The sequence below is a fragment of the Panthera pardus genome, unplaced genomic scaffold (assembly GCF_024362965.1).
Source record: "Panthera pardus isolate Hobbes unplaced genomic scaffold, ASM2436296v1 HiC_scaffold_24, whole genome shotgun sequence".
Taxonomy (NCBI): Eukaryota; Metazoa; Chordata; class Mammalia; order Carnivora; family Felidae; genus Panthera; species Panthera pardus.
In genome coordinates this window covers 109,838,795-109,866,467 of record NW_026526810.1, presented here as the reverse complement: position 1 = coordinate 109,866,467, position 27,673 = coordinate 109,838,795, and the positions used below count along the sequence as shown (strand labels likewise).

Genomic DNA, 27,673 nt, shown 5'->3' with positions numbered 1-27,673 from the left:
AGAATTTGGCTGGTGCCAAATGATCTGGGAGCTGGACTGAGTGACCACAGATGCAGGACTAGTGCCGAGCTGGTGGTGCTTTTGTTCTGGCAGTTGGAAGCAAATGCCGAGTTAATACAAGGCTGGACCGTGCTGGGTTTTGACGTAATCCCATGGATCCCACGAATATTTCTCCTTTGAGCAGTGTCTGTTCAGTGTGATTTTTGTTTCCTTCTTGTTGAGAGCGTAGAAGGACATCGGGGACCTCAGGGGCTCAAGGAGCTTGGGTAGGAGGCTTCATGGGTGGCTGGTTGTCACCATCATCATCCTCATTTTCCTTTCTCCTGTCATCTTGATTTGGAAAGTGAATTAGTGACTCGGGGAAATTGGAGGGGGAAGAGGGAAGAGGATTGGGAGGAGTTGGTGAGCCTTTGTTGGGGTTCAGAGTAGAGGATAAGGGTTTTAGGCATCGTGACTGCAATACAGTCTGGTGAATGAAAAAAGAGGGGGGCCCTTCTGTATGTTCTTTTGTTCCTCTCCTAAATAAAGTGAATAAGGAATACTCCTGTCCTTTCTTGGCTTGACAGTGTAATGGAGGTGTCTGGGCCTGTTGTGAAATTGGCTCTGGTTGCTGGATGTCTTTTTGTATTTCTCTCAGAGGCTCCACTGGGAGAGCTGATGATGGGCAATCCACTTAGGGTAGCTCTAGGGAGGACTTGAACACCCGGTTCCATGCAGGAATAACTGGCCAGCAGGATTGAGTGGGCTGATGAGGTGAGAAGAGGGGAATGGCCCCTTCCCTCTCTAGCCTTTGGCAGAGGAGCTGTAGCTAGTGATGTCAGGGACCTCTGTTGAGATTCTTAGGTGCCAAAGCCCAGTAATGCCACCAGAGGCTGCTGACCTACCTCTGGTAGCCTCCAGGGTCCCTTTGAATGGGCTGGACTGGCTTGCTCCTGGGCAATTCTTCCCCAGGGATTTCTGGGATTTGTCACTGTGAGATGGTGAGGACTTGACGCCTTTTCTTGTGTGAGGAAGCCCAGCTTTCTGGGAGATTTTTCTCAAGGCATGGAACATTGAGGGCCAAAAAGGCTTTAGGGGACAGCTGGACCACCTTTGGGTGGTACAAACTGACAAAACTGAGGCACAGAGAAATTCAGTGACCAACAGTGCCTTAGTGAACTTCTTGTAAATAAAAGGGGAAAATGCTATTATATTTAGCAACTTAAGGAACCTGAAATGGAGTTGGGCAGCTGCATGTGGGTCAGCTATCTTGGAACACCACGTAGTGAGAGACCATGGGGTGAGGTAAAGGGTCCAAAGGACTCGAGTGTGGAGACGTGGATCCTAGCCCTGTATCCACTGCTTGCTTGTTGCCAGAACCATTCTGAACTGCGGCTTCCTTGCCTGTAAATCAGAAATATTTAGATCTGACCTGCCCACCTCACAGGATTGTTGTCCCCCCAATAATGAAATCAATAATTTTATCCAATGAAACCAGTGACTAGAAAGATGCTTACTTGACAATATTAGGAGTAATGATCATGAAGATATCCAAGCATTGCTTGCTTTAGGCCAAAATACTGGCTGTAGGTTATTGTTCTGCTCATATCAGTTTGTTGAAGTTCCAGGAAATCCCTGACTTGCTAGCAGGGAGGACTTGTTCCAGGGAAGCTGAACAGAAATGTTGTTGGAGGTGAGATAGACTCAGGAAAGTGGAAGGAAGGTGCAGCAAGGGGAGGGGGAGACAGGGGAGGGTAGGGCAAGAACAGAGGCCAAAGGCAGCAGCTTGGATGGTAGAGAAGGGCCCTCTGGCCCACACTGTGCCAACAGGTTGGACTCAGGAAGGCTTTGGGTGTGTTTCTGTTGCATTGTGAGGTTTCACACCTATTCACTTCCTTTTCTAGTCACCCCCACATCACCCTTTAAATTATCTTAGTTTTCACTCTTAGCTCTTTTAAAGATGATTTCTTTAAAAAGTAATAGCCCTCCATGGAGGAGAAATTAGATAAAATCCCAAACCCCACTTATGCCTTCATTATTTAGCCCAGCACTGGCCCTCACTGTGGCTGGGATCCTGCCTCAGCAGGAGTCTTGTCAAATGTCTGACTTTTCTAGAGCCTTCCCACCAGACCCCTTACTGATCCTCCTTTGCCAGTGTATTAGTTATCTATTGCTGTGTAACAAATTACTCCCAAACTCAGCAGCTTAGAGCAACAAACATTTATTATCTTATAGTTTCTGGGGGTCAGGAATCTGGGAATGACTTAGCTGGGTGGTTTTGGCACGTGTTCTCTCATGAGGTGGTAGGCAAGATGTTGGATGGGACTGCAGTCATCTCGAGGGTTGAGTAGGGCTGAAGGAGTCACTTCTACGCTTGTTCACGTGTTGTTGATGGGCCTCCATTCATCTCAGGCTGTTAGATTGAGGGCCTCAGTTCTCTGCTGGCTGTTGACTAGAGGCCACTCTCAGTTCTTTGCCATGTAGGTGTTTCCATTGGGCACCTGGTAATGTAGCAGCTGACTTTCTCCAGAATGAGGGTAGGGAAGGAGGCAGGGAGGGAGGGTGGAGGAGAGGGAGGAAGAGATCAAAATGGAAACCTGAGTTACCTTTTTATAATATAGACTCCACAATTACATATTGTTACTTCCTCTTTTACTGTTATTTGTTAAAACAGCTCATTAAGTCTAGCCCACATTCAATGTTTGGAGACTAGCTTCCAACTCTTGAAAAGAGGAGGATTAAAGAATTTGTGGACATTTTATAAAAGCACCACAGTCACCAACATTGCTGCCTGGTGATCATTTCCATCCTCCCCTCTCCTCACCATTCAGTCTGCTGCTCTCCTGTCTGTGCCAACAACTTCCCTCCTGGATCTGGGAATTCCTGGAGAATATGCAGATCCACCTGACCAGACTCTGGGCTGTGGGAGAAGCCTCCACCAGGACCTGCCCCAGACTTGCAGGCAGGGGTCTGAAACTGGGGACTGAAGAGCTTCAGTCCAAGGTTAGAGAGAAAGAACTGGCTTCCAGAGACTTGATGCATCTCTGGGGACAGGATGGAAACTGATCCTGGTAGGCTCTAACTTTGGCCGTGGAATCTCTGTCAAAAACTGACCCCTGCTATCAATGAATGGAAACAGATACAGACAGTATTCCTGAGACTATTTCATATGGCATTTCCAAGCTTGAGAGTGAAGGACAAAGCCTGTGGAAGGAGAAGCATGTTGCAAGAGAATCTTCTCGTGAATTCTTCCCTCTACAATGCTGAAAGCATCCAGCCATCCAGAGAGGCGTGAGGGTGCACTACTCCCAGAGACCACTTTATCCAGTGATCAATGGCTTGTTCTCTTCAGTTCTTATCTTCCCTCCTCTCTCACTTGATGGTGTGGCCATCCTTTCCTTTTCCTTGGATGCCTCGAAGGACTCTCTCCGGGCTCTCTTGGCCCTTTTGTGACAACGTAGTCTCTTTCTCACTGAGTTCTCTTGTCGATGCCCTGTGATGCCTTCAGTTCCAGTGGTTACCCTCCCCGCCCTTCCCTCTGTGGTCTCTACCCAAGTATCTCACCAAGTGCCAGGGCTTCATCTACCGCCCATACCTGATGATTTATAAATCTACATCTTCAGCCTGTCCTCTCTCCTGAACATAGACCCATATTTTCTCACCGACACTGGACATCTTCACCAAATGTCTCACTTGCACAAGTGTCATGTGCCAAAACTGAATCTATATTACTCTTTGCAAGCCCTCCATACCCATCTCAGCTAACAGTGTGGCCCACCCACTCTTCAGCCCAATCTAGGAATCTTGGTGTCATCTTTGAGTCCTTCCTCTTGCTCACACCTGTATCCAGGTAAGAATCATGTTCTGTTGACCAGTTCTACCCCTCAAATGTTTCCCTGATTTGTTCCTGCAGTTATAAAGCTGGTCCTGGACTAGTGCCCCCACTCTGGAACCTAAGCTCAACATTAGTAGAACTTTTGTCTGTGTAACTCATTGCTTAGCACTCTCCACAGTGCCTGGCACATCACAAGTGCTCAATAAAAATTTGTAGAATAAGTGGTATTGTAACTGATCATCTTGCCCCAGCCATCTCCACTAATCTACCCTTTGCCCTGCCACCAGAGTCATCTCTCCAAAGCATGCATGAAAGCAAATCAGGTCCTTGCTTAAAAATCTCGGAGGGTTCCTCAGTGCCTACAGAGTCAAATTCAGATCTCCATGCCTGCATAAGGGACCCTTGACAATCTTTCTTCTTACCTTTTTAGCATTATCTTCTGCCACTTGCCTTTTGTCCTGTTCTCTTTGAGATACGCTGTTTTGCTTAAGTGGACCATGCACCTTAAACTCTGTAATGCTCTTTTCTCTCTCTCTGTCTCTTTTTTCCCACTTAGCAAATAATCCTTCATCCTTCAAGGCCCAGATCAAATGCTACCTCCTCTCAGGCTTTTCCCAAGCCCCACCCCCCCTTATTTATTGCTTCTCCATCTATAATCACTTTATTCATTCCCTTTTATAGTACTAGGTATATTGTATTATAGTCATTAAAAAAAATACGACCTATAACAGTTATTTGTTGCTGTATAACAAATTACTCCAAAACCTAATAGCTTAAACCATAAGCATTTATTACCTCATACTTTCTGTGGACAGGAACATACATGGTTTAGCTGGGTGCCTCTGGATCAAGGTCTCCCATGAAGCGGCAGTCAACTTATCATTTAGGGCTGTGAGCTCATCTGAAGGCTCTACAGGAGAGGTTCTAATTCTAAGCTCACTTACATGGTTATGGCAGGATTCATTGCCTCCAAGACTGTTGGACTGAGGCCTCCCTTTATTTGTTGCAATATAGACCTCTCTATAGATCATCTCACAACACAACAGCTGGCTTCCCTTAGAGTGGTTTGTGAGAAAACATAAGAGAGTATGCCAAAGATGCAAGCCACAGTCTTTTTATTACTCAATGTTAGAAGGGACATCCCATCACTTCTCATATTCTACTTGATAGAGATGATTCAGTAAGTCCAGCTCACACTCAAGAGGAGAGAATTATATAAGCTTATAAATACCAGGGGGGGGGGTGGTTTAGTGGCCATCTTACAGGCTGCCTATCACACCTCCTAAACTTGAGCTGCTCGAGGCAGGACCCATGTCTCATTTGTTTTTGAAACTTTATCACTTAGTACAGTTCCTAGCAGTTAGTAGGTGCTCAGTGAATTTGGTCAAATTAGATAGAATTATTTGTCTGTCAGAACCTGATCACAAGCAATAAACTGCAGCCAGAAGAACCCTCAAAAATAGACTAAAAGTGATTTAAAAATCAAACGTAAAACAAAGTGTCACAGGCATAGTATCACTCCTCTGCTTCCAGGCACTTCTATGATTTCTTCCCAGTGTCACATAGAAAAGGATAAAAAAAACAAGAAAGTATATTTTTTCTTTTGACCTGGTACAACTCAAGTATTTTTGAAAGAAATAAATTAGAATACCATCTCATAGGTTCTCAGACAACTCAAGAACTTAGACCACCCATGAATCCATCTTCTAATTCATGGAAGATTGACAGCCAGAGGATACAGGGAATCAAGTATTGATGAATAACTGCTCTTTTCCAACAGCTACCCATCAGTTATACCACAAACCCTCAAGAAGGAAGCACAGGGATTACAGGGTCTCTAACATGAGCAACAGTTTTTTTCTTCAGGCTCACGTTTCCAAGGAAAACCCAGAGCCTTTAGCTAACACCCATGGCTGGATGCTCCTAATGTCCAGAGAGGCCCTAAATGCACAGCCACTGTCAGGGATTCACATCTGATATTGATGTTTGGCTCTGAACAATGATTCAGTCTGGCCTCCACACACTGTTGTGGAGCAAACGTCACTGGCAGATGGTTGCCTACAATCTATACTTCCAGCTAAAGTTTTGAAAGTCAAATCAGCCTGAATTGCTTCATTCCAATGGTTACCCTTCCCTCTCCTTCCAACAAAATCCCTTTAATATTTTACTCTGTGGTCTCTCCCTGAATATTTCACCAAGTGCCAAGGTTTCATCTACCACCCACACTGGATTATTTCCAAATCTACATCTCCAGCCTGTCCTCTCTCCTGAATATGTGTTGGTGACCCTCTTCTTCCACTGCCGGCCTTGCAATACCTGCCCACTGTCACATGACCAGCTCGACCCAGATCCAATATTCTTCACGGATGAAAACTTTCCCAAGGCCTCTGTCTGCAGATTCATTGACAGCACATCTGAAGAGATCCAACTTATTGCATGGGGATAGGTGGTGTGGTCGATGGAAGTGCTTTAGGTTTCTAGATTTCTTTTGCTTTCTGTCATGGTATTGGACTAGTACTGGGCTAGCCCAGTGGAAAAGTTGACATGAATCTAGCAGCACTAACTGCTTGTTTTAATTTCCTTCTTAGTTCCTGTTTTCCCTTTGAGTTTTAGCTGGCAACTTTAGAAGCTTTGTTTATCCCACCAACCAGATGGGCAATTTGGGATTAATGATATCTCTAAAAATACTGTTTGTGAGTGGCATAGGCAGAGCTACAGCTTTATGGATAGCAGGTTTTTATCCTTTCATTTAATGTATTGGAAAACTAGTGCTCAGAGAGGCAAAATGACTTGTCCAAGGGACAAGTGCTCAGATGCTGCAATATATCTCAAATTGTGGTACTTACTCCATGAGGGCAGGGTTTGGTTTTTCTCGCTGCTGTATCCCCAATGCCTAGAAGAGTGCCTACCACATTCATTTATTCAACAATACTATCGAGGGAATGAGTGAATGGATAAATTATCCTTGGTCCTCACCTGCAGTGACTCATTAGGGATGCTGGGATCATTACCATGGCTCTTGACTTCTTTCTAATGCTGTGCCTTGGTCCTCACCTGGGCCAGTCAGGTAAGTTATATAAGTCCAGGTCAAGGCTGACTTATTCCATTATTTCACTCGAAGACGATCAACCACATGCCTTCAGGTTTATAGATGAGACTCTATCTTGGACCATTCTTTTTTTTTTTAAGTTTATTTATTTATTTATTTTGAGAGAGAGAGAGAGTGAGAGTGAGCAGGGGAAGGTCAGAGAGACAGGGAGAGAGAGAGTCCCAAGCAGGCTCTGAGCTGTCAGCACCGAGCCTGATGAGGGGCTTAAACTCATGAACTGTGAGATCATGACCTGAGCCAAAGCCAAGAGTCAGATGCTTAACAGACTGAGCCACCCAGGTGCCCTGTCTTGAACTATTCTTGACCATGAAAACTTGGAGGAGGGTAGGATTTCTAGGGCACTTTGAGAATGATGCCACAAGCCCTTAGCTGTTTAGCCCACTAAATGTGCCTCTAATGCTTTTGCATGAATATGCTTTATATAGTTATTGATAATAATGACCAGTGTAACAATGTCTGTGGTTTGCGTTGCACAAGACATCTGGGTGTCCTAGAGTTTGGCAGCTTTGAGGGAGGATGAGCAGACCTCTATGACTAGTTGAACCTGCTGCACAGTGAAGTGTTGCCCAAGCAAAAGGCAGCTATGGCTCATACCGTCATTTATTTTTAATGCGTGTTTGTCTGTTTGGTCTTTACCCTTTCTACTCTCCTTCTCTTCTTTGTCTTCTTTGAAGTACATTAAAAACGATGAGGAAAAAAGGGAGCCACACGGGTGCCTCTGGAATGCTATTGTGTCATTGATTTGTGGATGTCTTAGCGTTAGAAGTAACGCTGGGGCAGATGAGAGTTGAACCTGCAGACCACTACAGAAGGTTTACAAAGCAGGGCCTGGGAAATAAGCTATGTGAAGAAGCAGTGCCTGGTTAACATACTTGTCATAATATGTGTGTGCAGGGGTTGAATTCTCGATTGCTCAGAATTGGCTCTCCCCTTTACAGATGAAGTATAATGATTCAGAGCCTCATTCCCTCTACCTGACAAGCTGAGTCTCAGAGTGGAGGGGGGTGGAAAGGAGAGAGCGAGAGAAATAGAGGGAGGGGGAGACAGAGACAGAGACAGAGAGAGACAGAGAGGAGTGAGGGAGAGAGAATAAGTGAGAATGAATGGATCTGATTGAATGAGAGGCTTCCCAGAGTGAGCTAGTAATATTTTTTTCTCCTCAAATTACTCTTTAGCATGGATGATTCCAATTTGACTGCACTTTGCATAATTCTTCAGCTAAAGCTTCTTACATATTTTTGCAATATGTAAATATTAGAAACTTTATGTGTGCATGAATATAGGAGACTGTTAGAAATTTGAGCCAAATTATTTTTTAATGAATGCCCATGGAGACTTGATTTTGGTGCTATTTCAGACTGGAATTGATCCTACATATTTTATATAATGTAATTTCTATAAACTAAGCATCAGACCAATGAGTGCAATTTGAGGCTTGCACTTACTTGCCTGGAAATCATGGATATTTAGGTTTTTCTTTCCTGAGAAATTGGTTTTTAAGAGATCAACACTGATAAATAAGGAAATAAAATATAATTAGGTGTTTATAATTTCACAATGAATAAATAATAGACTATGCTAGTTCCACAGTTATTTGTATCTGTTTTATTTATATTTTTAGCACATAGCTAGCAAGATAATGCTGTGGGTTTGTTTTTTTTTTTTTCCTGGAGCTGTCATTTAATCAGCAATGTGGCTTAGCCTAGTCCAAATTCAATATTGGTGATGATGAAGTAAAAAACTCTCTTAATAAGGGTCATAATATAAGAGATATGTGTCACAGCACTTTGTCCAGTTTTGCCCAGGGTTTGTTGAAAATGAACTGTGTTTTTCTCACTGTGCTGCATATCTGTAGAGTGATATTGACTGGTTAATGACTTCTGGTAACTTCTAAGTCACAATCGTAATGTGAGCTTAATCAACAAGGTATACTTAGATATTTTCATCTCTGAAAGGTTGGAAATACCCATGTGTGTGGGCAGTTGTATATGAGCATGTGTAGGAAGAGATGTGAGTGTGAAACTGGTTTTTGCCTGGATATTTATCTGTGTGCCTTCTCACTCAAATACCATGAAATCCCGTTTGCTGTCCCCGGAACATTCTCCGTAGCTAGTCCAGGGGTTCTGAGAAGTCATGAGCTGTGTTCTTCGAGTGGCGAGGGAGTTGTCACTGCTTTCAGATGCCAGCCCTCTCTTTTTTTTACTGAGCTCGGTAGGTTATAGTGCATTCACCTTAGTCTCATTCACTCTCTTAGTCTCTTCTTTTCTGAGAAGCTTCTTAAATCCTACTGGTTTCCCCTTTCTTCCTACCTTCTGCAATAGCACCCTGGAGCCAAATTCCTATTGTCTGAAAACACTGTTCAGAAGTTAGGTTTCTAGCACGTGGTGACCATGTGTTAAATTTTTTTCAACTTTTACAGAGGATGGAGGTCAATTTTGGAAGGAGTTAGAGCTGGATTAGGAATGCATCTTCACACCAAGTCACTATAGGACCAACTAAATAAGCAGGCAGAAGATTTACTGAACCCTCCCGATGGAAGAAATTTGGTGGAACACTCAGGAAGGACTTGGTTTCTAATGATCTGGCTGGGATGAGTCATTCACACTGCAGCACTTTCTAAATTCATTTTGGTAATTGGAATCTTATAAATGTCCTGTTGATTCATCTCGCCCACAGAGACCTGGGAAGGGTTGTTTCCCCTTCACTCCATAGGGCTATTTAAATAGCAATACAGGTATTCCTTGCTTTAAGGAGGCTGGAGATAAGAAAAACTAAATTTCCAAGCAAATGCCTTACAGAATGATAGTTAACTTTACAAAAGAGTTGAAATGGGCATCTTTAAGTAGCAAGTGACTATAAGTAAAAATTTTCTTTACACCAATGTGTCTCTTTTTTCTACCCTTGAATTGGAAAGACTATATCTACTGTCTTACTTCCAAGATTTTAGAAAGTAGTTCTGGGCAAAAATGAGGAGTTTTCGGAGTCAAACTCAGGAATGGGTTACTAGCATTTTCCTTAGAAACTTTTTCCTTTGTCCAACAGTATGCATTATTTCAGTCATTTCTATGGTAGATAAGAATTTGTATTCTTACAGTTTTATCTAGCAAATGACTTTTCCAGTTATTAGAGACAGGCAACAGGCTGTCAACCTGTTGTGACAATACAGAGGATTTAGTTTTAGACATAATTTTTGCACCTGCTAATGGCTGCTTGTGTGACTTAACTTCTTGTGCCTCACCCTCGCCAGCTAAGACGTTGCATTCTCTACTTTCCTCTTGATCTTCAGTGATGCCTTGAATTTTGAGCTGACAGAGCTCTGTAGCTAGTGCTGAGGCTAATCCTACTTCTGCATTTTACTGGGGGTGTTAGGAATCGGGGGTAGGCTGTGTGAGCTTTGTTCTCTTCGGGGACCCTGATGACTTTCTCAAGATAGAAACACAGAAAAAGCCCATAGGATATTTTCAGAGACTTCCAACAGGAGTTTCCAGAAACCACTTGCTACTGTTCACTGGTCCAAAGCTATTCCAGAAAATGTCTTCAGAGCTTGGCACAGTGGTCTGAGAGAACTTGAATATAGAATTAGCTCTCAATAAATATTTGTGGAATGTTGTTGGCACAAAGCACACATGCCACCCTCCATCCCTACCCACAGAGGCAGCCCCACATGCACATTTGGCTACTGAATTCCATGTCATGTTCTGGAATGTGCTGACCTTCCTTCCTAGGGAAGATGACACTCCTGGAGTGTTACTATTAGTAGGGCAGCTTTTGCTCTGATCTGTCAACACTCCCTCACTCTGGGTCTTTATTAAGCAATGATAAACTCAAGAACCTGTGGAAGTCAACACAACTGACCACCCTTTCTCCTTGAAATCTCTTCTTTTGTCTGCTCTGACCCCATGCTTGCATAGTTTGTATCTACCTCCCTGGCCATCCTTCCCAGTCTCCTCTCTTGGTTCTTTCTTTTCATTGTTAAATAGTTGAGTTCTCTATGTGCAGTCCTAGACCTTTTTCTCTCCCCTCTGTTCTCTCCTCATCCTTTCTCTTCCCTTTGCCCTTCTCTTCGATGACTTCATTAATTCTCATGGTTTCGATGACCACCTATTTAGCAACGGCTCCTAAATTTATAGGTCTAGTCCATGTTTCTCTCTTGAGTTATAAATGCATATATTTGACTCTCCACTTGACATTTCTACCAGAAGTCTCCCAAACTTCCCAAGTTCAACATGCCCCAGACAGAGAGAAGCCCTCTCTCCCTGCTCTGCATCAAGTCCTTCTATGCTTATTATAGTCTTTCTCGTCTGAGTAAAGCTATTGCATAACCCACACAGGTTCTTAGATCCAGAACCTTGAGAATATTCTCATCATCTCTTTCTCCCCACACTCCCAACATTCAAACAGTTGTTGAGTCCTATCAGTGGTTTCTTTAATACTCTGAGATCTCCACCTTAGCTTAACCATCCTTGTCTCTCTCCCAGTAGCTTCTGACTGGCTTCCTGGCAGCAATTCTTGTACCTCCCTTTCCCCCTGTTCCCCAACACATTCTTTTCTTAGACAGCAGCTTCTTCCTTCCTACCTTCCTTTTTGATGATTTGAATCTTTATTTGTGCTTTCCTTATTTAAAAATATCCTTTCAACTTTCTATTTTGAAATGATGATAGCTTCTTAGAAAGTTACAAAAATATATTACACAGAGGTCCCGTGCACCCTTTGCTCTGTTTCTCCCCATGGTACCGGCTTACATAACTATAGTACACTCTCAAAGCCAGGCAACTGACATCGATGCAATTATTCACATTTTACTGGTTTTACAGGCATACACATGCATGAGTACTCATGTGTGTATATGTACGGCTCTATGCAATCTTCCACATATGTAACCGCCACCACCATCAAGGTACAGACTGCTTCATCACCCCAAAGGTCTCTCATGCTAAAGAATGCTCCTTTAAAACACAGTGTGATCCAGGGGCACCTGGGTGGCTCAGTTGGTTGAGCGTCCGACTTCGGCTCAGGTCATGATCTCGCGGTCTGTGAGTTCGAGCCCCGCATCAGGCTCTGTGCTGGCAGCTCAGAGCCTGGAGCCTGCTTTCGATTCTGTGTCTCCCTCTCTCTCTGCCCCTCCCCTGCTCATGCTCTGTCTCTCTCTCTCTCTGTCAAAAATAAATAAACATTAAAAAAAATTCAAAAAACAAAAAACAAAAAAAACCCAAAAAACACAGTGTGATCCAGTCAACGCCTTGCTTAAAACCCTTTAATGATTTTCAAGCCCCAAATCCTTAAATAAGGGCTCTAGGTCCCTGTGTAATCTGGCTCCAGGTACCTCTCTAGCTGCCTCTCACCTTCCCTCCTCCAAACCAGCTAAGTCCTCTTTATCTGTCAGGTATCAGCTTAAAGATCTTGCTTGGATGGTTTCCTTGACATCTCTGACTAGGTGAGGTTCTACTGTGGTTTGTTTCATTATGATTTTCCTTCATGGAACCTATCACACAATGGTAAGTGTGCATGTAGCTTATTAATTTGAGTTCTCTCTGGCTGCATTAGAGGGGTTTGGGGTGCCTTGCTCACCACTGTATCTTTTTTTGTCTAATGCAATGAGTGGCCTAGCAGGTGCTCAGGGAATGCCTGTTAAGTTAATGAACAATTATCTCAAGACAGCTGGTTGTGGCTGGGATGAAGCCACAGAACTGGGCAAAATCGACTTGCATATATGCGTATCTGCTCCGTGGACTCATCTTCAACCTACCCAAGGGTGCCCTGTCTGAGAACCTGGACACCCACAGCCCATACCACTCAGAACCTCAAGCTGGTGTTTTCTCTCTCATTCCCACCCCAGTATTCTTTCTGGGAGATTGGAATTGAGACCAACCCTGTGTCGTTCTTAGACAGATCTTTGAGATGTTTTCAAGAATATCAGCTGGATATTCATCTGGGCTTGTTTCTCTCTGGGTCATTGCCATGGTGGCACTTTGAGAGCTTTATTAATTCAGAGCTGTGGGAACTTCTAAGTTGGATGGCACCTGGTGAGTCCTTGAAAAGCTTTTAGATCTGCTCTCTCTCGATGCTTCTGTGTGTTCCTTGCTAAGTGTCCCCCGTGCTCCGCACTGATGAGTCATTTCCATCCCCACTCTTATTCTCTCAGAGAGGACTCCATGAGATTTATATTTGTGGACGCTCATATTTGAAGGATCCTTATGTTGACTGAATAGACAGCATGTTCCCGAATGACCACAATGTAACCAGCCCTCTGAATATTTGGAAGGGAGGAAATGGGGACCTCCTGCTGGGATGTGGCTTTGCCAAGGGGTGGTGCTACCATGTGGGGTCCTGACTATCTGTGGAGGGTACTAGGTTGGTAGGACTGGCTCTAACTGGTGTCCCCTCTCTGTAGTATTCTTCTTTGGGAGAACACATTCTCTTACAAGCAAGAAGCAATGCAATACACTATGTGGTGGGTTTGGTGGAGCTGGGGGCTCTGGAAAAGGGTGAACCCCCAGCAGAGCTCCCAGTTCTTTTGTGACAGAGTCAGTCATGGACATTGCCTTGGGTGCTGTGGACAGATTCCTGCAAAACCTGGGAACATCACCCAAGTTTCTCTTCCCGGCCAAATAGAAGGCCAAGAGTCTTCACATTCTATGGCTCATAGCTGCTCTCTCAGGGCTGGCATCTCTCTTTTGGGTGTGCCATGGCTGCAAAGAGAGTCCAGCCCTTCATGCCAAGCCTTGGATGATGGGCCACTGGGACTGTGTGCTCTGAGGTCACAGCTTAATGTCCATCCCCAATTAGTGTCCACCCCTGATTTGCTAATGGTTTGGCTAACATGATACTTGGGATGGAGAAGAGTAAGGACCAGTGGATAGACCTGGTCATTGTGATGCTATGGTACACTTTTTTGCCCTGCCTGCCAGGCCGATCTCCTCCATGGTTCCTGTTACTGTGCAGGGCCTGAACTTCTACTAGTGTCCTGGGTGTGGGTATGGATTCTTTACATAGCAGTGCAGTGCTATTTCACAGAGCCCCTGAACTCTGCCCTGGGAAAGCTCACACGCTCCTTCTGACCTCCTCCCTGTGCCTGGAGGCAGTGTGAATGTGGACAACTGTGCAGGTTGGAAGGCCTAGCTCCAAACAGCTCTTATGTGTTGCTCCTGTCACGGTTGATGCTGAGGTTTGGGTCGAAATGCTGGTGACTTTCATGGTGCTGCCTTGTACAGTACACTCCACAATTTCCCTTCTCTTCCTCTCTGATCGCCACTTTCTGTCCTCATTGACCGGTTACACCTTCAAGGGGACGTGACTCTTAGGGCAAGAGGATGTGGATGGCATCTATCCCCGGTAACAGGGTTAATGCCAATATCTCTCTTGGGCCTTGATCTGATGTAACTGCAGGTGGCTGTGAGGGGTGTGGGTAGGGGCCCAGTTTTTCCCCAGCCTGTGCTACCTGCCCTTCCTCTAAGTTGGGCATAAATGTGTTTTTGGTTAAAGTGATGTTGAGGGGTGACAGGTCAGATCCTCTGGCCCTTATGCTGCCATTTCTGCTTCTTGCAGGTCACCCAACCTGCCTGCAGTTCACCCTGAACATGACCGAGGCCGTCAAGACCTACAAGTGGCAGTGCATAGAGTGCAAATCCTGCATCCTTTGTGGGACCTCGGAGAATGATGTGAGTTTGGGACTTCCCTTGCAGGAGGGAGAAATCCAAGGGTCTGGGAATCCTTAGATGGGTGGAAAAGAAGGAAGGAATCTTGTCACTGGGCTCCTGGGGAAAATGTCAGAACCCCTCCTTGCCCAACAGGGACCTTGGGTGCTCTCTGTGCCTGTGGAGGGAGGTGTAGGAGGTGACAGCCAGAGGCTACCTCACTGCCACTTTCCCTTGAGGGTTCAGTGACAGACAGTGGTGCCCACTGCTTATGGTTGGGATGTGCCTGACCATTTACACCCTGTTCCAGAGTACGTGATCTCATTGGGTCTAAACGTTAACTCTAATAAATGCAGAATTTAAAAAAAAACACACTTTTTGTTATAGACGATTTCAAACTTATACAAAGGTACAGAACATAATGAAACTGATAGACCCTACCACCAGCTTCAACTATGATCAATACTGTCCAGTCTTGTTTTATAAATCCTCCCACATCCTCCCACATAATCCCGGTCATAATATCACTTTACCTGGAAATATTTCATGTTTCCCCAAAAGATAAGGACTTACTTTTTAACAAGAGTGACCAAAATGTTGACATAACTAAAAAAGAATCAATAATTCCTTAATATAACCAAACATCCAGTTAACATTGCTATTGCCGCAATTGTCTTGAGTGTTGCCTTGCCTTAAACTGTCTTAAATGTTTTTTTATTGTAGCTCGTTTATTTGAATTGGGATCCAGATAAGGCTCATCCATTGCAATTAGTTGATATGTTTTTAAAGTTTCTTTTAACATGTATGTTTCCCCTCCATTTTGTTCTCTTTTTTCCCCCTTGAATTTTTGTTTAAGAAATCAGTTAATTTGTTCAGCCGAGTTTCCCAGGACTGTATTTTTACTGACTACATCCCTATACTGGTGTTTGACATTTCCCTCTGTCTCTTATATCTCTTGTATATTGGTGCTTAGAACTAGAATCCTCATCAAATTCAGGCTCTTTCTCTTTGTCTCTAATATTAAAAAATATATATTATAATATAGTATATATGGGAATTGATTATACGTATATATATATGTATATATATACTCACACACACACACACATATATCTCAAGACTACTTCATAAGTAGTGTGTATCCTTTTATCAGGAAGTATTTAATGCCTGGTATATTTCTTTTTGTGAATGTGGAAGCTATTGATGATCTTCAACTTGATTGATTATTTTTTAAATGTTTATTATTTTTGAGAGAGATAGTGGAGTGAACAAGCACAAGCGGGGAAGGGGCAGAGAGAGAGGGAGAGAGGGAATCCCAAGCAGGCTCTACACTGTCAGTGCAGAGCCTGACATGGGGCTTGAACCCATGAACCGTGAGACCATGACCTGAGCCAAAATCAAGAGTCAGACACCCAACCACTGAGCCACTCAGGTGCCCCTAGACTGACTGTGTCATTAGAGGTTGCAAAATAGTGATATTCTTATTTTATAATTTCTTCTTTGTTTACTAGCTGGAGTAGAATTATTGCAAAGTAGAACTTCTGCAAAGAGAAACTTTTCCAACCTTATATTTGGTTACTCTCAAGTTTAGATTATATAGAAAAGGTAGGATAAATGCTTGGTTCTTTCCCTTTATTTATCAGTTTTCAAAATCACAAGGTAGTTTCAACACCTATTCGTGATTTAAAAAAAAAAACACTCAACAAATCAGGAATTGTGGGATATTTCTTAATATGATAAACTTGTTATACCTTAGAACTAAATCCATTATTTTATTTAATGGGGAAACACTAGAGGCATTTCTACGAATATCAGGAACCAAGTAAGGATGCCCACTATGTCCATGACTATTTGCCATCATTCTAGAGATATTAACTAATGTGATTAGACAAGAGAAATCAACTGCTGGTATAAGAATGGTAACAAAGTAGCAAAACTCTAATTCACAAACTAGAATAGTATATCTGGAAAACCCTAGAGAAGCAATGATAAAGTTACCTCAAACATTAAAGGTAGCAGGATGTTATCTGCTGATAAAATTACCACACAAAAATGAATAGCCTTCACATGCACAAATAACAGCCAGTTAGGATACAATAGTACAGCAATCCCATTTACAATAGCAACAAAGAAGAAATACTTAGAAATAAGCTTAACAAGAATGTGTAAATCCCATATGAAGGGGGAAAAAAAAAAGGTTTTTTTGAAAAAACAAAAACAGGTTTGAAACACTTTTGAAAAAGCCCAGAAGCAGACTTGAGCAAATGGAAAGACATTTTTTGCGATCTTGGATAGAATGATTCAACATTAGAAAGATGTCAGTTCTTCCTGAGTTTACAAATTTAATTCAAACCCAATAAAAATACCAAACAAGCTCTTCTATGGAACTAGACAAATGGATACTAAAGTTCATGTGGAAAAATAAATATGCAAGAATAGTCAAGAAAACACTGAAAACAACAAATTATGAGTGGAGACTAGCCCTATCAGTTATTATTTATTTACTATAAAGCCTCTAGTTAAAACAGTGTAGACAAATAGACCAATGGAAGAGAAAAGAAACCCATAGATTGACCCAGCTATCTATGGACCTTTGGTATTAGGCTAAAGGTTGCCTCTAATTACATTTTCATGAATGGTTCTGACACAATAGGGTAATCATTTTGTAAAAGATAAAATTAGGTCCATATCTCGCATAATATATAAGAACAGTCTGTAAATGGACTGGGGATCTAAATATAAAAAATAAAACCATGTTAGTATTAGAAGAAAACACGGGTGAATTCCTCTTTAGTCTAAATATAAGGATAGATTTTCTGTGACTCAGAATTAAGAAGCAATAAAAGAAAATACTGACAGATTTGGCTACAGAAAAACTTGCATAGTAGGGTTGCCTGGGTGGCTCGGTCGGTTAGGCGTCTGACTCTTGATTTTGGCTCAGGTCATAATCTAACTGTTCGTGCGTTTGAGCCCTGCGTCAGGCTCTGTGCTGACAGTGCAGAGCCTGCTTGGAATTCTCTTTCTTCCAACCTCTGCCCCTCCGCTGCTCATGTTCTAAATCCCTTTGTCTCTCTCTGTCTCTCTCAAAATGAATAAACATTAAAAAAATTTGCATAGTAAAAAACCATGATAAAGTAAAAAGACAGCTAACAAACCGGGAGGATATATTTGCAGCATATGCCATAAATAAAGAGCTAAGACCCCTCAAATATAAAGAACTCTTAACATTTGAGGGACAAGGGACCAGAGACGTGATAGAAAATGGGAGGTGGAGGGGGTGGGCTAGATGGGTGATGGGCATTAAGGAGGGCACTTGTTAGGATGACCACTGGGTGTTACATGTCAGTGATGAATCACTAAGTTCTACTCCTGAAACCAATACTACACTGTATGTTAAACTCGAATTTAAATAAATAAATTAAAAACAAAGACAATGGGTAAAAGACACGAAAGAAGAGTCACAAAAGATGTAAAAATAGACCTGAAACATTTGAAAAAAAAAATGTCTGAACACACTCATAATTTAAAAAATTCAAATGAAAAAAAGACTGGGATACTATTTCTTACCTGTCAAACTGGGAAGAAAGAGTATGAGAATACATTCTGTTGATGACGCTGTGGGGAAATTGGCACCCTCATACATTGTCAGTGGGAATACAAAGTGGCACCACTCTTTTGTAGGGACATTTAGCAATGCCTGCCTAACACAACCACTACGCGCTTACCTTTTGACTCAGCAATCTCATCTTTAGGAATCTACCATGAAGGTATACTTATAACACTGTGAAAATACATGTGCGTAAGGTTATTCATGGGTGCATTGTTTATAGTGATAAAATATTGGAAATGACCTAAATGTTCATATGCAGAAGGATGATTGAATAAATGATGGCATAGCCATCACTGGAATACTTGCAGCTATAAAGAAAAATGAGGCAGATTTTTATAATTGATATGGAATTTCTAAGTTTAGTATTATTAAATGAAAAAAATCGACGTCAAAACAATATCTGTATCCATAGTATGCTGCCATTCTTATAAGAGAGGCATAGGAAAAAAATATATATCTGTTTGCTTGTATAAAAGTACAGGAAGGATAAACAAGAAACTAAAGAGACTGGTTACCTACAGCAGTGGGAGGGGATGGGGCAGAAAGAACAGGGAAATAGGGGTTGGATAGCACTTCTCTGAGAATGCCTTTTAGTATAGCGCTGACACTTAGGACCAAGGTAATGTTGTACATACCCTATTACAGGAAAATACTAAAATCAACCAGGATGTTGGGGGGTGGGGACTGAAGCTGGAACATGAACAGTAGCAAATGAACCTAATGTAAATAGGTAGCATAACCATCCTGAAGGGTGGGGAAGGAAAGAACTAACTTTAGTAACTTGAGAATGCAGTACACGACTATGTGTTTTCAGGCTAAAGGTAGAAAGACTATATAAATATCATACCCTAGTTAGTAAATTTGTTTCTTACAGGCATATAAGTTAGCCATTCTGAAACTACCTTATGTATGTACAGGTCCGAACCAATAAGTATATATTGTGGTAATGAGAGCCAGTTTTCTCCATGTCACAGAAAGAAGAGTCAAATAAAGAGGGAAGGCTAGACTGAATCCTGTGGTGTTGGGGGTGGAATAGGGGTGTTAGGATAAATTTATGATTTTTGATATAACATATTGTGTATCTATATGCTTATATATTTTATATAAGATGTGTGTGTATGTGTGTGTGTGTATAGTTCTCTACATGTATACATGTATATCTATGTGTAATAGATAGATACAGAAATAAATACAGGTGTGCGCACATGTACCTACACATACATTTACTTCCTAATTCTATTCTCTGGGAGAGCCTAGAAGCAATGACAACGCAGAAGCGATGAGGATCCATGGTACCCAGATACTGGTTTCTAAATACCATTCTCCAGTAAAAGGAATTAGGAACCCTTGGACAAATGGCTGATCCTAGGGCTGGAGATACAAGAAAAGTCTGGAGCATCCTGTGGTACTAGAAAGTAGGGAAGTGCTCAAAAATTGATAAAGCATGCCTAAAGGACACAGGAACTAACTTGAAGGAACTCCTAATGGCAAATCTGGGATAATTTGAGCAACAAAGTCAATAATGATAGTGTTGCATTAAAATCCGAAGAACAAAATCCATACTGCTATTTAAAAATTTGAATAAATAAATAGGGAAGAGTTAAACTCTTTCTCAGTAGAATTCCAATTAATAAGTGTAGAGGGAAGAGGGAAATCACCAATAGGCGAACATCACTGTTTTGGGTTGTTGTAAGCAAGAACAATCAATTGGTGCCAATTGGTGAGATTATTTGCATAATCTCAAAGTATCTCCCCGACCAGATTACTTATTAATACATTACAAACGGAAAAATTATAACTTTATAGTAAAAACTGGCAGACACTGCCTAAACTATTTGATCAGAATAACATTACTCGTAACAAGACATATTGGTATTAATGCCCTGATATGATGCACTAAGAAGGGCACCACATCTCTTTTGTAGTATTCTTGCCCAAAGTGCACACCCTCAATCTTCCCATGAAAAAAGATCAGACAAACTCAAATTGAGTGACATTCTACGAAATCACTGGCCTAGATTCTTCAAAAGTATCAAGGTCGTGAAAGACAAACCGAGAGGCTGTCACAGATTCAAGGACACTAAGAATACATGACAACTAAATACAATGTGAGATCCTGAATTGGATGTTGGGAAAAGAGACAGAGGTGGGAAAACTGGTGAATTTCAAATGAGGCTTGCAGATTAGTCAATAGTATTATGTCAATGGTAATATCCTGCTTTTCATGATCGTCCTATCATAATGTAAGATGTCAACACTAAGGGAAGCTGAGTAAAGTGGGTACAGAAACTCTCTGTACCATTCTGCAACTTTCTCTACGACTAAAATTATATCAAGATAATAAACCAAAAAATAAAGGGATGTTTCCCTAGCTTCTTCCAAAGGTGACAAGGTTGTTTTTTTTTTTTTTATAAATAGTATTTTTATGAACCCAAGGATTTAAATATATCTTATTTGTTTCAATCCATTACAGTTAAAATTGTCCTATATTTGACCAGCGAGAATGTAATCAGGTTGGATCTTGAGTCCTTTAGACATGACCCCAATAGTATTTGATGGTTTCCTTGCTTTCCAATATGTGAAGTTATTTATACATTTCATGCCCTGGACCTGGTGCCAGCCATTTCTTCAAGGACCTCTGGTTCATTTCAGTGGGCAATGATCTTTAGAGAACATGATAGGGGTACCAGGGGTGCTAATTTTTACCTCATTAGTCATTGTTTTGGGGCATTTTAAATGGATACAGCTAGAAAATATGTTTTTGTTTGTTTTAAAGACAAAATACTGAATTTGCATGGATACTTGAATTTATACTGATACTTCTAATTCATACTCAGGAATAACTATAGGGTTTTTACTTAACTTCATTGATCTTACATCTGCATTTTCTTTCAAGCATGTCAAAGTTCTTCTCAATAACAACATAATCATTCATTTGATACGTACAAGTTTCAGAATAGTAATTCCACTATTACCACCAAAAATATGATTGCTGAAAGGAAATATATTTTTATATATACACATACACACACACTTATTTTTGTTTAAGACTAAGATGATGACTAAGGATGTACAGTCAAACTACTTGATTTAGAGTCACTTGAAATAGTTACTTTCTGTGTGGTTATGCCATCAACTCATACATAATTAGATTCACTTGTTTCATTTTTCTTTTATTTTTAGAGAAATTACAGTGTGAATTTTGTTTTGTGACTATGCAAAATATTTACTGGTTCCAGAATCGAGTCTATTAAAACAAACAGGATATTCAAGAAAATCTGTCTTCTATTCCTACTCTTTCACACTATTCCCTCACTCTGCTCATAGGTGGCCATTTAAAAAAATTATGGCTTATCTTTCCTTTCTACTTAAATATAACATTGTATGTATATATGTATGAAGTTGTAAGAATTCATGTGTATGAACCCATACGCATAATGAATCCAGAAAAAAATGCATTTTCTTGGAAAATAGTAACAAACACACCTGTTTTCCTCACCTTGCTTTTTTACTGGATATCTTTGAGATTATTCCACCACAGTATTTAGACATAATCTTCATTTCTTCCTACAGCTGCATAGTTCTTCATTAGTTAATTCAAACAGTCTCTTGTTGATAGACATTTGGGTTAGTTCTGGTCTTTGGCTTTACCAACAGTGTTAATACAGAGGTTTCTCATTGACTGTAGGAGAGGAATCAAGGGTGAGGCTGCTTGGGCAGTAGGGTACCTCTCACATAGTCAGGGATTTGCCATGCACATTCCAGACTAGGGTTCCCATTCTACTGGAACTATAGCCATTTTACTGGAACTGGTTCTCTGGTACTTGGGAGTAAGAGGTTCTTAAATTATGTTTTTCATGGGGGTTACCATGAGCTGGCCGATCTGGGTGGACCTGACAAGCAGTTATCCTGAAAAGCACATGGAAAAGAAGAGAATGTGGTACTAGACAATAATCAACCCATGAAAAATGTATTTAAATCTAGAGACACCTGGTTTCCCTTTGGGAATGTCTAATCCACTGTATTCTACCTTCTTGTATTTCTTGTGTCAGCACTATAGTAGGAGTCATGTGTCTTAAAGACTTTAGTAATACTGTTTCTGACAAGTCTCTCCCTATTTTCTGTCCCCATCCTAACTTGTTCCTCCTTGTATTATTCCTAAATCATATTGTCATATAGCTTACTTCAGCTCCAAAATAATGGTGTACATTTTTTGGAGTAAACCACACCATCCTGGTTTTCATCCTAGCTCTCTGACTGCTGCCTTAGTCTCTTTTTTCTCTGCTTGTCCCTTAAAGTTGGTATTCCCAAGGGTCTGTTTTTGGCCTTTATCTCAGTGACCTTTTTTGAGTCCTTGATATTTCAGAAAATTCAATGAAAGCTATGGACTTACTCTTTTCTCCGAAAAATGTACATTTGTGCATATAATTTCAGATTTGTTCATATAATTCCAAGAAATTAATGGACACCCCTCCATGAGTTCAAGTTCAAGGACATCTGTAACATATCACACGGGCTTCCTCTCTTAGGACCTCCATTGTCGTCTTAATCACCAATGTCTCCCAAATCCATATCTCATGATCAGGCCTCTTTCCTGCTGTCCAGCTGCCTCCAGGGCATCTCCACTGCATGATCTGTGGACGTATATAACATATCTCTGGCTGAGGTTGCCTTCCATGTCCCACGTCTCTACTCTTCCGCCCACGTCTCAATGGGCGGTTGTATCATCTGGCCTGCCGACCAAGCCACAACCCAGTAATGTTCTTGATTTCTTCTTTATCGTTTTCTACATCCAATCAATAACTTTCGAATGGGAACAGGACCCTTACCTTTTCCCCATGCCACAACCCTAGGTCAGAGTTCACCTCTCACCTGGATGGTGGTAGTGCATCCTAAGTGGTCTTTCAGCCTGCAGAACCAACCTCCTTCCACCCAGGTATCTATTCTTCCACAGCAGCTTGTGAGATCTTTCTAAATTCCATGCGTGACCAGTCACTCCTCTGTTGCTAACTCTTCAAAAGCTTCCCATTGCACCACTGAAAGGTGTTAGCATGATTTAAAAGAGAAAAAAAAGTCTTTCATGATATCTCCTGCCTTATTGCTTGCTCACTGGGGTTTCCAAGTTCAATATCTACTTTTTCCAGGATCTCCATACTGAGGGGTGCCAGGGTGAGATTTGATACAAAACTTAGTTTTGCAAACGTCTTATAAGGCATCCAAGCAGGTCCAAAGAATAGAGCAGAGCTGAACCTGGATAATGGGGACCAGATCACAAACACGTCGCTACTGTGTGCCCGTTCTGAAGGAGATGTGGAGATGAGTTCAGACAAGGTTCTGCCCCAAGGGCCTGACGGTCTGTAAAGGAGAGGACAAAGGAGGCACATTCCAAAAGGAACTATTCCAGAAAACAATTGTGTGTACATGTCTACTCTACACCTGGCTTTGTGGCCTAAGGCAAAATGCAATTAAATGTCAGAGGGAACTGTGGGGATGCAAGAGGGGAGAGAGAACTTCCATTGGATGTAGATTAGTGACATCTCTGTAGAACAGAAGAGCTGGAAGACTTGAGGTGTGTAGGGAATGGTCCAGAAGAGCAGGGGTCAGGGGCTGGGAGAGTGTCCAGGAACAGGAGCAAAGGCGTATACTGTGTCTTTGGAAGTTAAACACAGCGTTAGAGGGTCCTGTTCTCACCTGGGCTCCAGCCTCCAGCCCCTGACGAGGCGTTTGGGATCTGAAAGGTGGCATCACATCACATGCATTTCTCTATATTGGCATAATGAAATCCTGCAAAGGTTCTGAGGTGTCATAGATGTTACCATCAAGTATGGTTGTTGCCCATTTCACAGATGGAAAGGGTAAGGTTAAGAGGAATTCAATTAAAATTTTCAAACGTTTAAAGTTCTTTCTATGCACTAGGCAGTCACCATGGGGAACACAGAAATGCAATAGAGTGTTTTTCTGCCTTATGGAGACAGGGTTACTGGCTACAGGATTTCAGAAGAATAAGGAATCTCTTTAAGCTTGAATGTGAGGTGGTAGTCAAGGAAGGCTTCTTGGAGGAGGTATGATTGAGCAGAACCCTAAAGTGGGGGTAGGGTTTGCATAGTTGGGGTGGCAGAGGAGGAATTTCCAGGTATGGGCAGAGCACAAAGCATATTCAGGGGACAGGGAAGACTTCAAACGGGCCTGGAAAGGGGCATTCAGGAAGGTGGATCCGCACAGAATCGGCTGGAGGAGTAGGTGGGGGCCGGACGCTGGCCCTAAATAATTCACGCTCTCTCTCTTCCTCTCCACCTATTCTGTACTCCGCCAGGACCAGCTACTCTTCTGCGATGACTGTGACCGTGGCTATCACATGTACTGTTTAAATCCCCCGGTGGCTGAGCCCCCAGAAGGTAATGATGATGAGGTCGACAGTAGCCCCAACGGCTACTCCTACCGCTTCCTGAGCCCTCACTATGGTGCAGGCCTGTGCTGAGGCCTTTCCGTATCTTGTCTCATTTAATGATCACAATCCTTTGAAGTAGGTACGGCCACGGCCATTGTACAGATGAGGACACCGAGGCATGGTTCCACCCCCAGAAATGACAACTTGGGGGCCAAGGAGACGTTTCCTGGACACGTGGCAGAAGTGGTGGGAGAGGAAGCCTCCCCGGGGAACTGGCCTAGACCTGGTGGCTGCCAAGGAATGAGGGGCTTTACAGCAGTTCAGCTGATCGCCTCCGAGCACTTAACTTTTCTGACCGGCACTTACTCTCTGCCGAGCTGCAGGCTCCGGCGCATTTTCAGGCCGGGGACTCAGTCTCTGAGCTGTGAAAGTCAAAAGAGAAACGGGGCTTGCAGGAGTTAGGGCCAAGGGGCGGGGCTTGAGGGTGCGAGAGCGGCTGCTGGTAACGCCATCTTGTTTTTTTGCAGGAAGCTGGAGCTGCCACCTGTGCTGGGAACTGCTCAAAGAAAAGGCCTCAGCCTTTGGCTGCCAAGCCTAGGGCCCCAGGTTGCTGGAGAGGCTGAGGCGGAGCCCAGCTCAAACCAGATCAAGCCCCCGCTCCCATGTATCCAGACAGACCAACTGTAAGGAAAACCTGTGGTCACAGAGGGCATGGCCACGTAGAACCAAGAGGGTGAGGTGTCTGCTTACCTCCTACACACAGGTTCCGGTACTTCAGCTGTTCCCTCCTTGTTTCTACCAGAAGGATCTTGCACTTTTGAAGAACACCCCTAGCCGCGGCCCTGTGGAACCCCCTCACATTTACCCCAGCACTGAGGCCCTCTCACTGGCTCCCATTTGAAGGGAAGCTTGTTTTGTGACCACCTATCCGTCATTCACGTGTAGTTTGGTGTTTTCTATCTATTGTGTTCCAAGAAATCTTCACACAGCCTCCCGCCTCCTGCTTCGGCTCTTCATCCCGAACTCAGCAGAGGAACAAAGGGCTGTGGAGAAGTTGTTATTTATTACAAGCCTCCCTGGAAACTTCTAGACTCAGAGTCGGGAGGCCATCTTGACGATGAAAATCCTTTTTTGTTCCTTGGTCTCTGTGAAGAAAAAAAGCAGTTTTCTGGACCCCCAGCAGATACCTAGTGGTGTCTACAGCCAGGGTGGTCTCTTGATGGGGCTGGGGGGTGGGGAGGGTACTAGAAGTCTGAGGAGTGGGCAGACACATTGGGAGGAAAATTCTGAGGCCCCGCCACAGCCCGTCAGTATTTGTTATCCATCGGGAGTGGCTTTGCAAAGGATCAGGCTTTGCAGTTCCTTGACCTTCTCAAGGGCATCCTTGAGGTGAGACAAGCCACAGCCAATGGCAGGGGACATGCTAAGGCTCTGCCTCCCAGCCAGCCTGGGTCTGGAGCTTTCCCTGGGACTAAAGAGCCAGGAAAGTGTGTGCGGGCTGCCCAGAATCTAAACATTGATACAAAGGACTGCAGCTCTGAGCAACCTTTCAGTATTGATGTGGCACCACGAATTCCTTTTCCCAAGTAATTTCTTCCTTCCACCCCATGTATGTTTGCTGCTGTCTCCTGATACCCGACTCTGGAGATTTCAGGATGGGGAAGAGATGATTGTCACCTAAACAAATAACCGGGTGGGGGGGGGGGTGGATGTGATTATTTATGATCACGGTGGCAACGATACAGAATCCTCAGCTCAAGGGCTGCTCTTGTCCCTGAAGCTCCCCGGTACATGCTGGACTCTCGCTTTTTTTTTTTTTTTTTTTAATGTTTTGAGAAGAAAGAGGTGGGAGGCTGAGCTTCCGAGAAATCTGTGTTGGAAGTCAGCCCCGAGGGCTGGAGCGGATCGGGCTGTCTTTGAATCTCGGTAGCAGTGGCAACGGCAGCAGCACACAATAACTGACACATTTCTGGAAAAATCATTTGCCCAAAGGGCAGGTCTCGGTGAGTGGGACCCTCGCGCATGCTCGGCTTCCCTGAAATCAGCCCCATCTCTGTGGTCTGGCTGCGTACAACAAAGGCCGAGGTTATTTTTAGTCCTTCAGCTCCTGAAGAAGGCCCTGGAGACTTGGGCTAGTTGGGCCACTTCTGCCCGGCAGAAGTGTTCGCTCCGCGACTTGGCAAGAGCCTCCCTCCCGGGCTAATTGCTCTTGGCCAGTGGACCCGGACAGCCTGGCAGAGTGACCTGTGGCAGGAGATGGGGGTCACTCTCCTGCAGGGCCCCGTGGCCCAAGTGAGCTATGTGTATACATAATGATCTTGTTTAAAGGGTCCTGTCCAGATGGGATTTGCATCTTCCTCATAAGATACTTCCTTCCCCCTGCTGTTTGGTGAACCTGTTTTTGGATGCTGGAGGTCCAGGGAAGGTTTCGAAAGCTGCTGTGTTTTCACGTCATCTGTTACCCAGACGGGCCACACCAGAGGGGCAGATGTCCTCTCCCGAGTGCTCCGGCTCTCTGTCCTCCCACAAAAGCCAAAGTGGGGTGTCCTCAAAGGCTGACGATTGGTTTTGAAAATCACTTTGACTTAATTTTAGAAAAAAAAGTTGCCAGAATGTTCCCGAATGCCACAGTGGCTTTCATGTTTAAAAAGGAAGTCCGAAACCCAAAAGTGTGGCCCTGCTACTTGACAGGTCCTCTTTGGAGTATGTGCGCACGTGTTCCCCACCTCAACACAGATGATGGGGTGGCCCTGTTCTACCTCCAGCCCCACCTGCTGCCCACGGAAGCTATGAGCAGGAAGTGAATCTTGCAAAGGCCAGGTGCTATAATCCTGCAGTGGAGGGACCGGGGAGTGCTCAGAGCTCTAGAAAGGACATTAGGAGGGTCCAGGGTTCCCTTCCCAGTTTCATGCCCTATAGGCTGGGTCCAACCTTGTCCTCTTTGGAGATCTCAGTTTCCCTATCTGGAAAGTGGGGATAGCAAAGCCAGCTCGTGGGATGGCACTTCTAGGGTACTGCAAGAAGACAGAATCTCCAGAGTCGCATTTATCACTTGCTGTATTGAAACAGAGAAAGTGGTGGTAAACTTCAAATTGGTCTTTCTTTGAGCCCCAGAGGA

The 27,673-nt window shown here is 43.2% G+C and overlaps 1 protein-coding gene across 5 annotated transcripts in view; it reads left to right on the top strand.

Moving 5' to 3' along the window:
* DPF3 (double PHD fingers 3) overlaps positions 1–25,546 on the top strand; it is a 293,080-nt gene extending 267,534 nt beyond the window's left edge. For 4 of the 5 annotated variants that reach the window (XM_053889564.1, XM_053889561.1, XM_053889560.1 and 1 more), the window contains exons 9-11: positions 14,469–14,581; positions 24,481–24,562; positions 25,083–25,546. In XM_053889564.1, the coding sequence (XP_053745539.1) occupies positions 14,469–14,581; positions 24,481–24,562; positions 25,083–25,153 (266 nt within the window). In that variant the 3' untranslated portion in view covers positions 25,154–25,546. The remainder of the gene's footprint in view (positions 1–14,468; positions 14,582–24,480; positions 24,563–25,082) is intronic. The other variant, XR_008417252.1, reaches the window with a different exon arrangement.
* Positions 25,547–27,673: the final 2,127 nt, after the last annotated feature.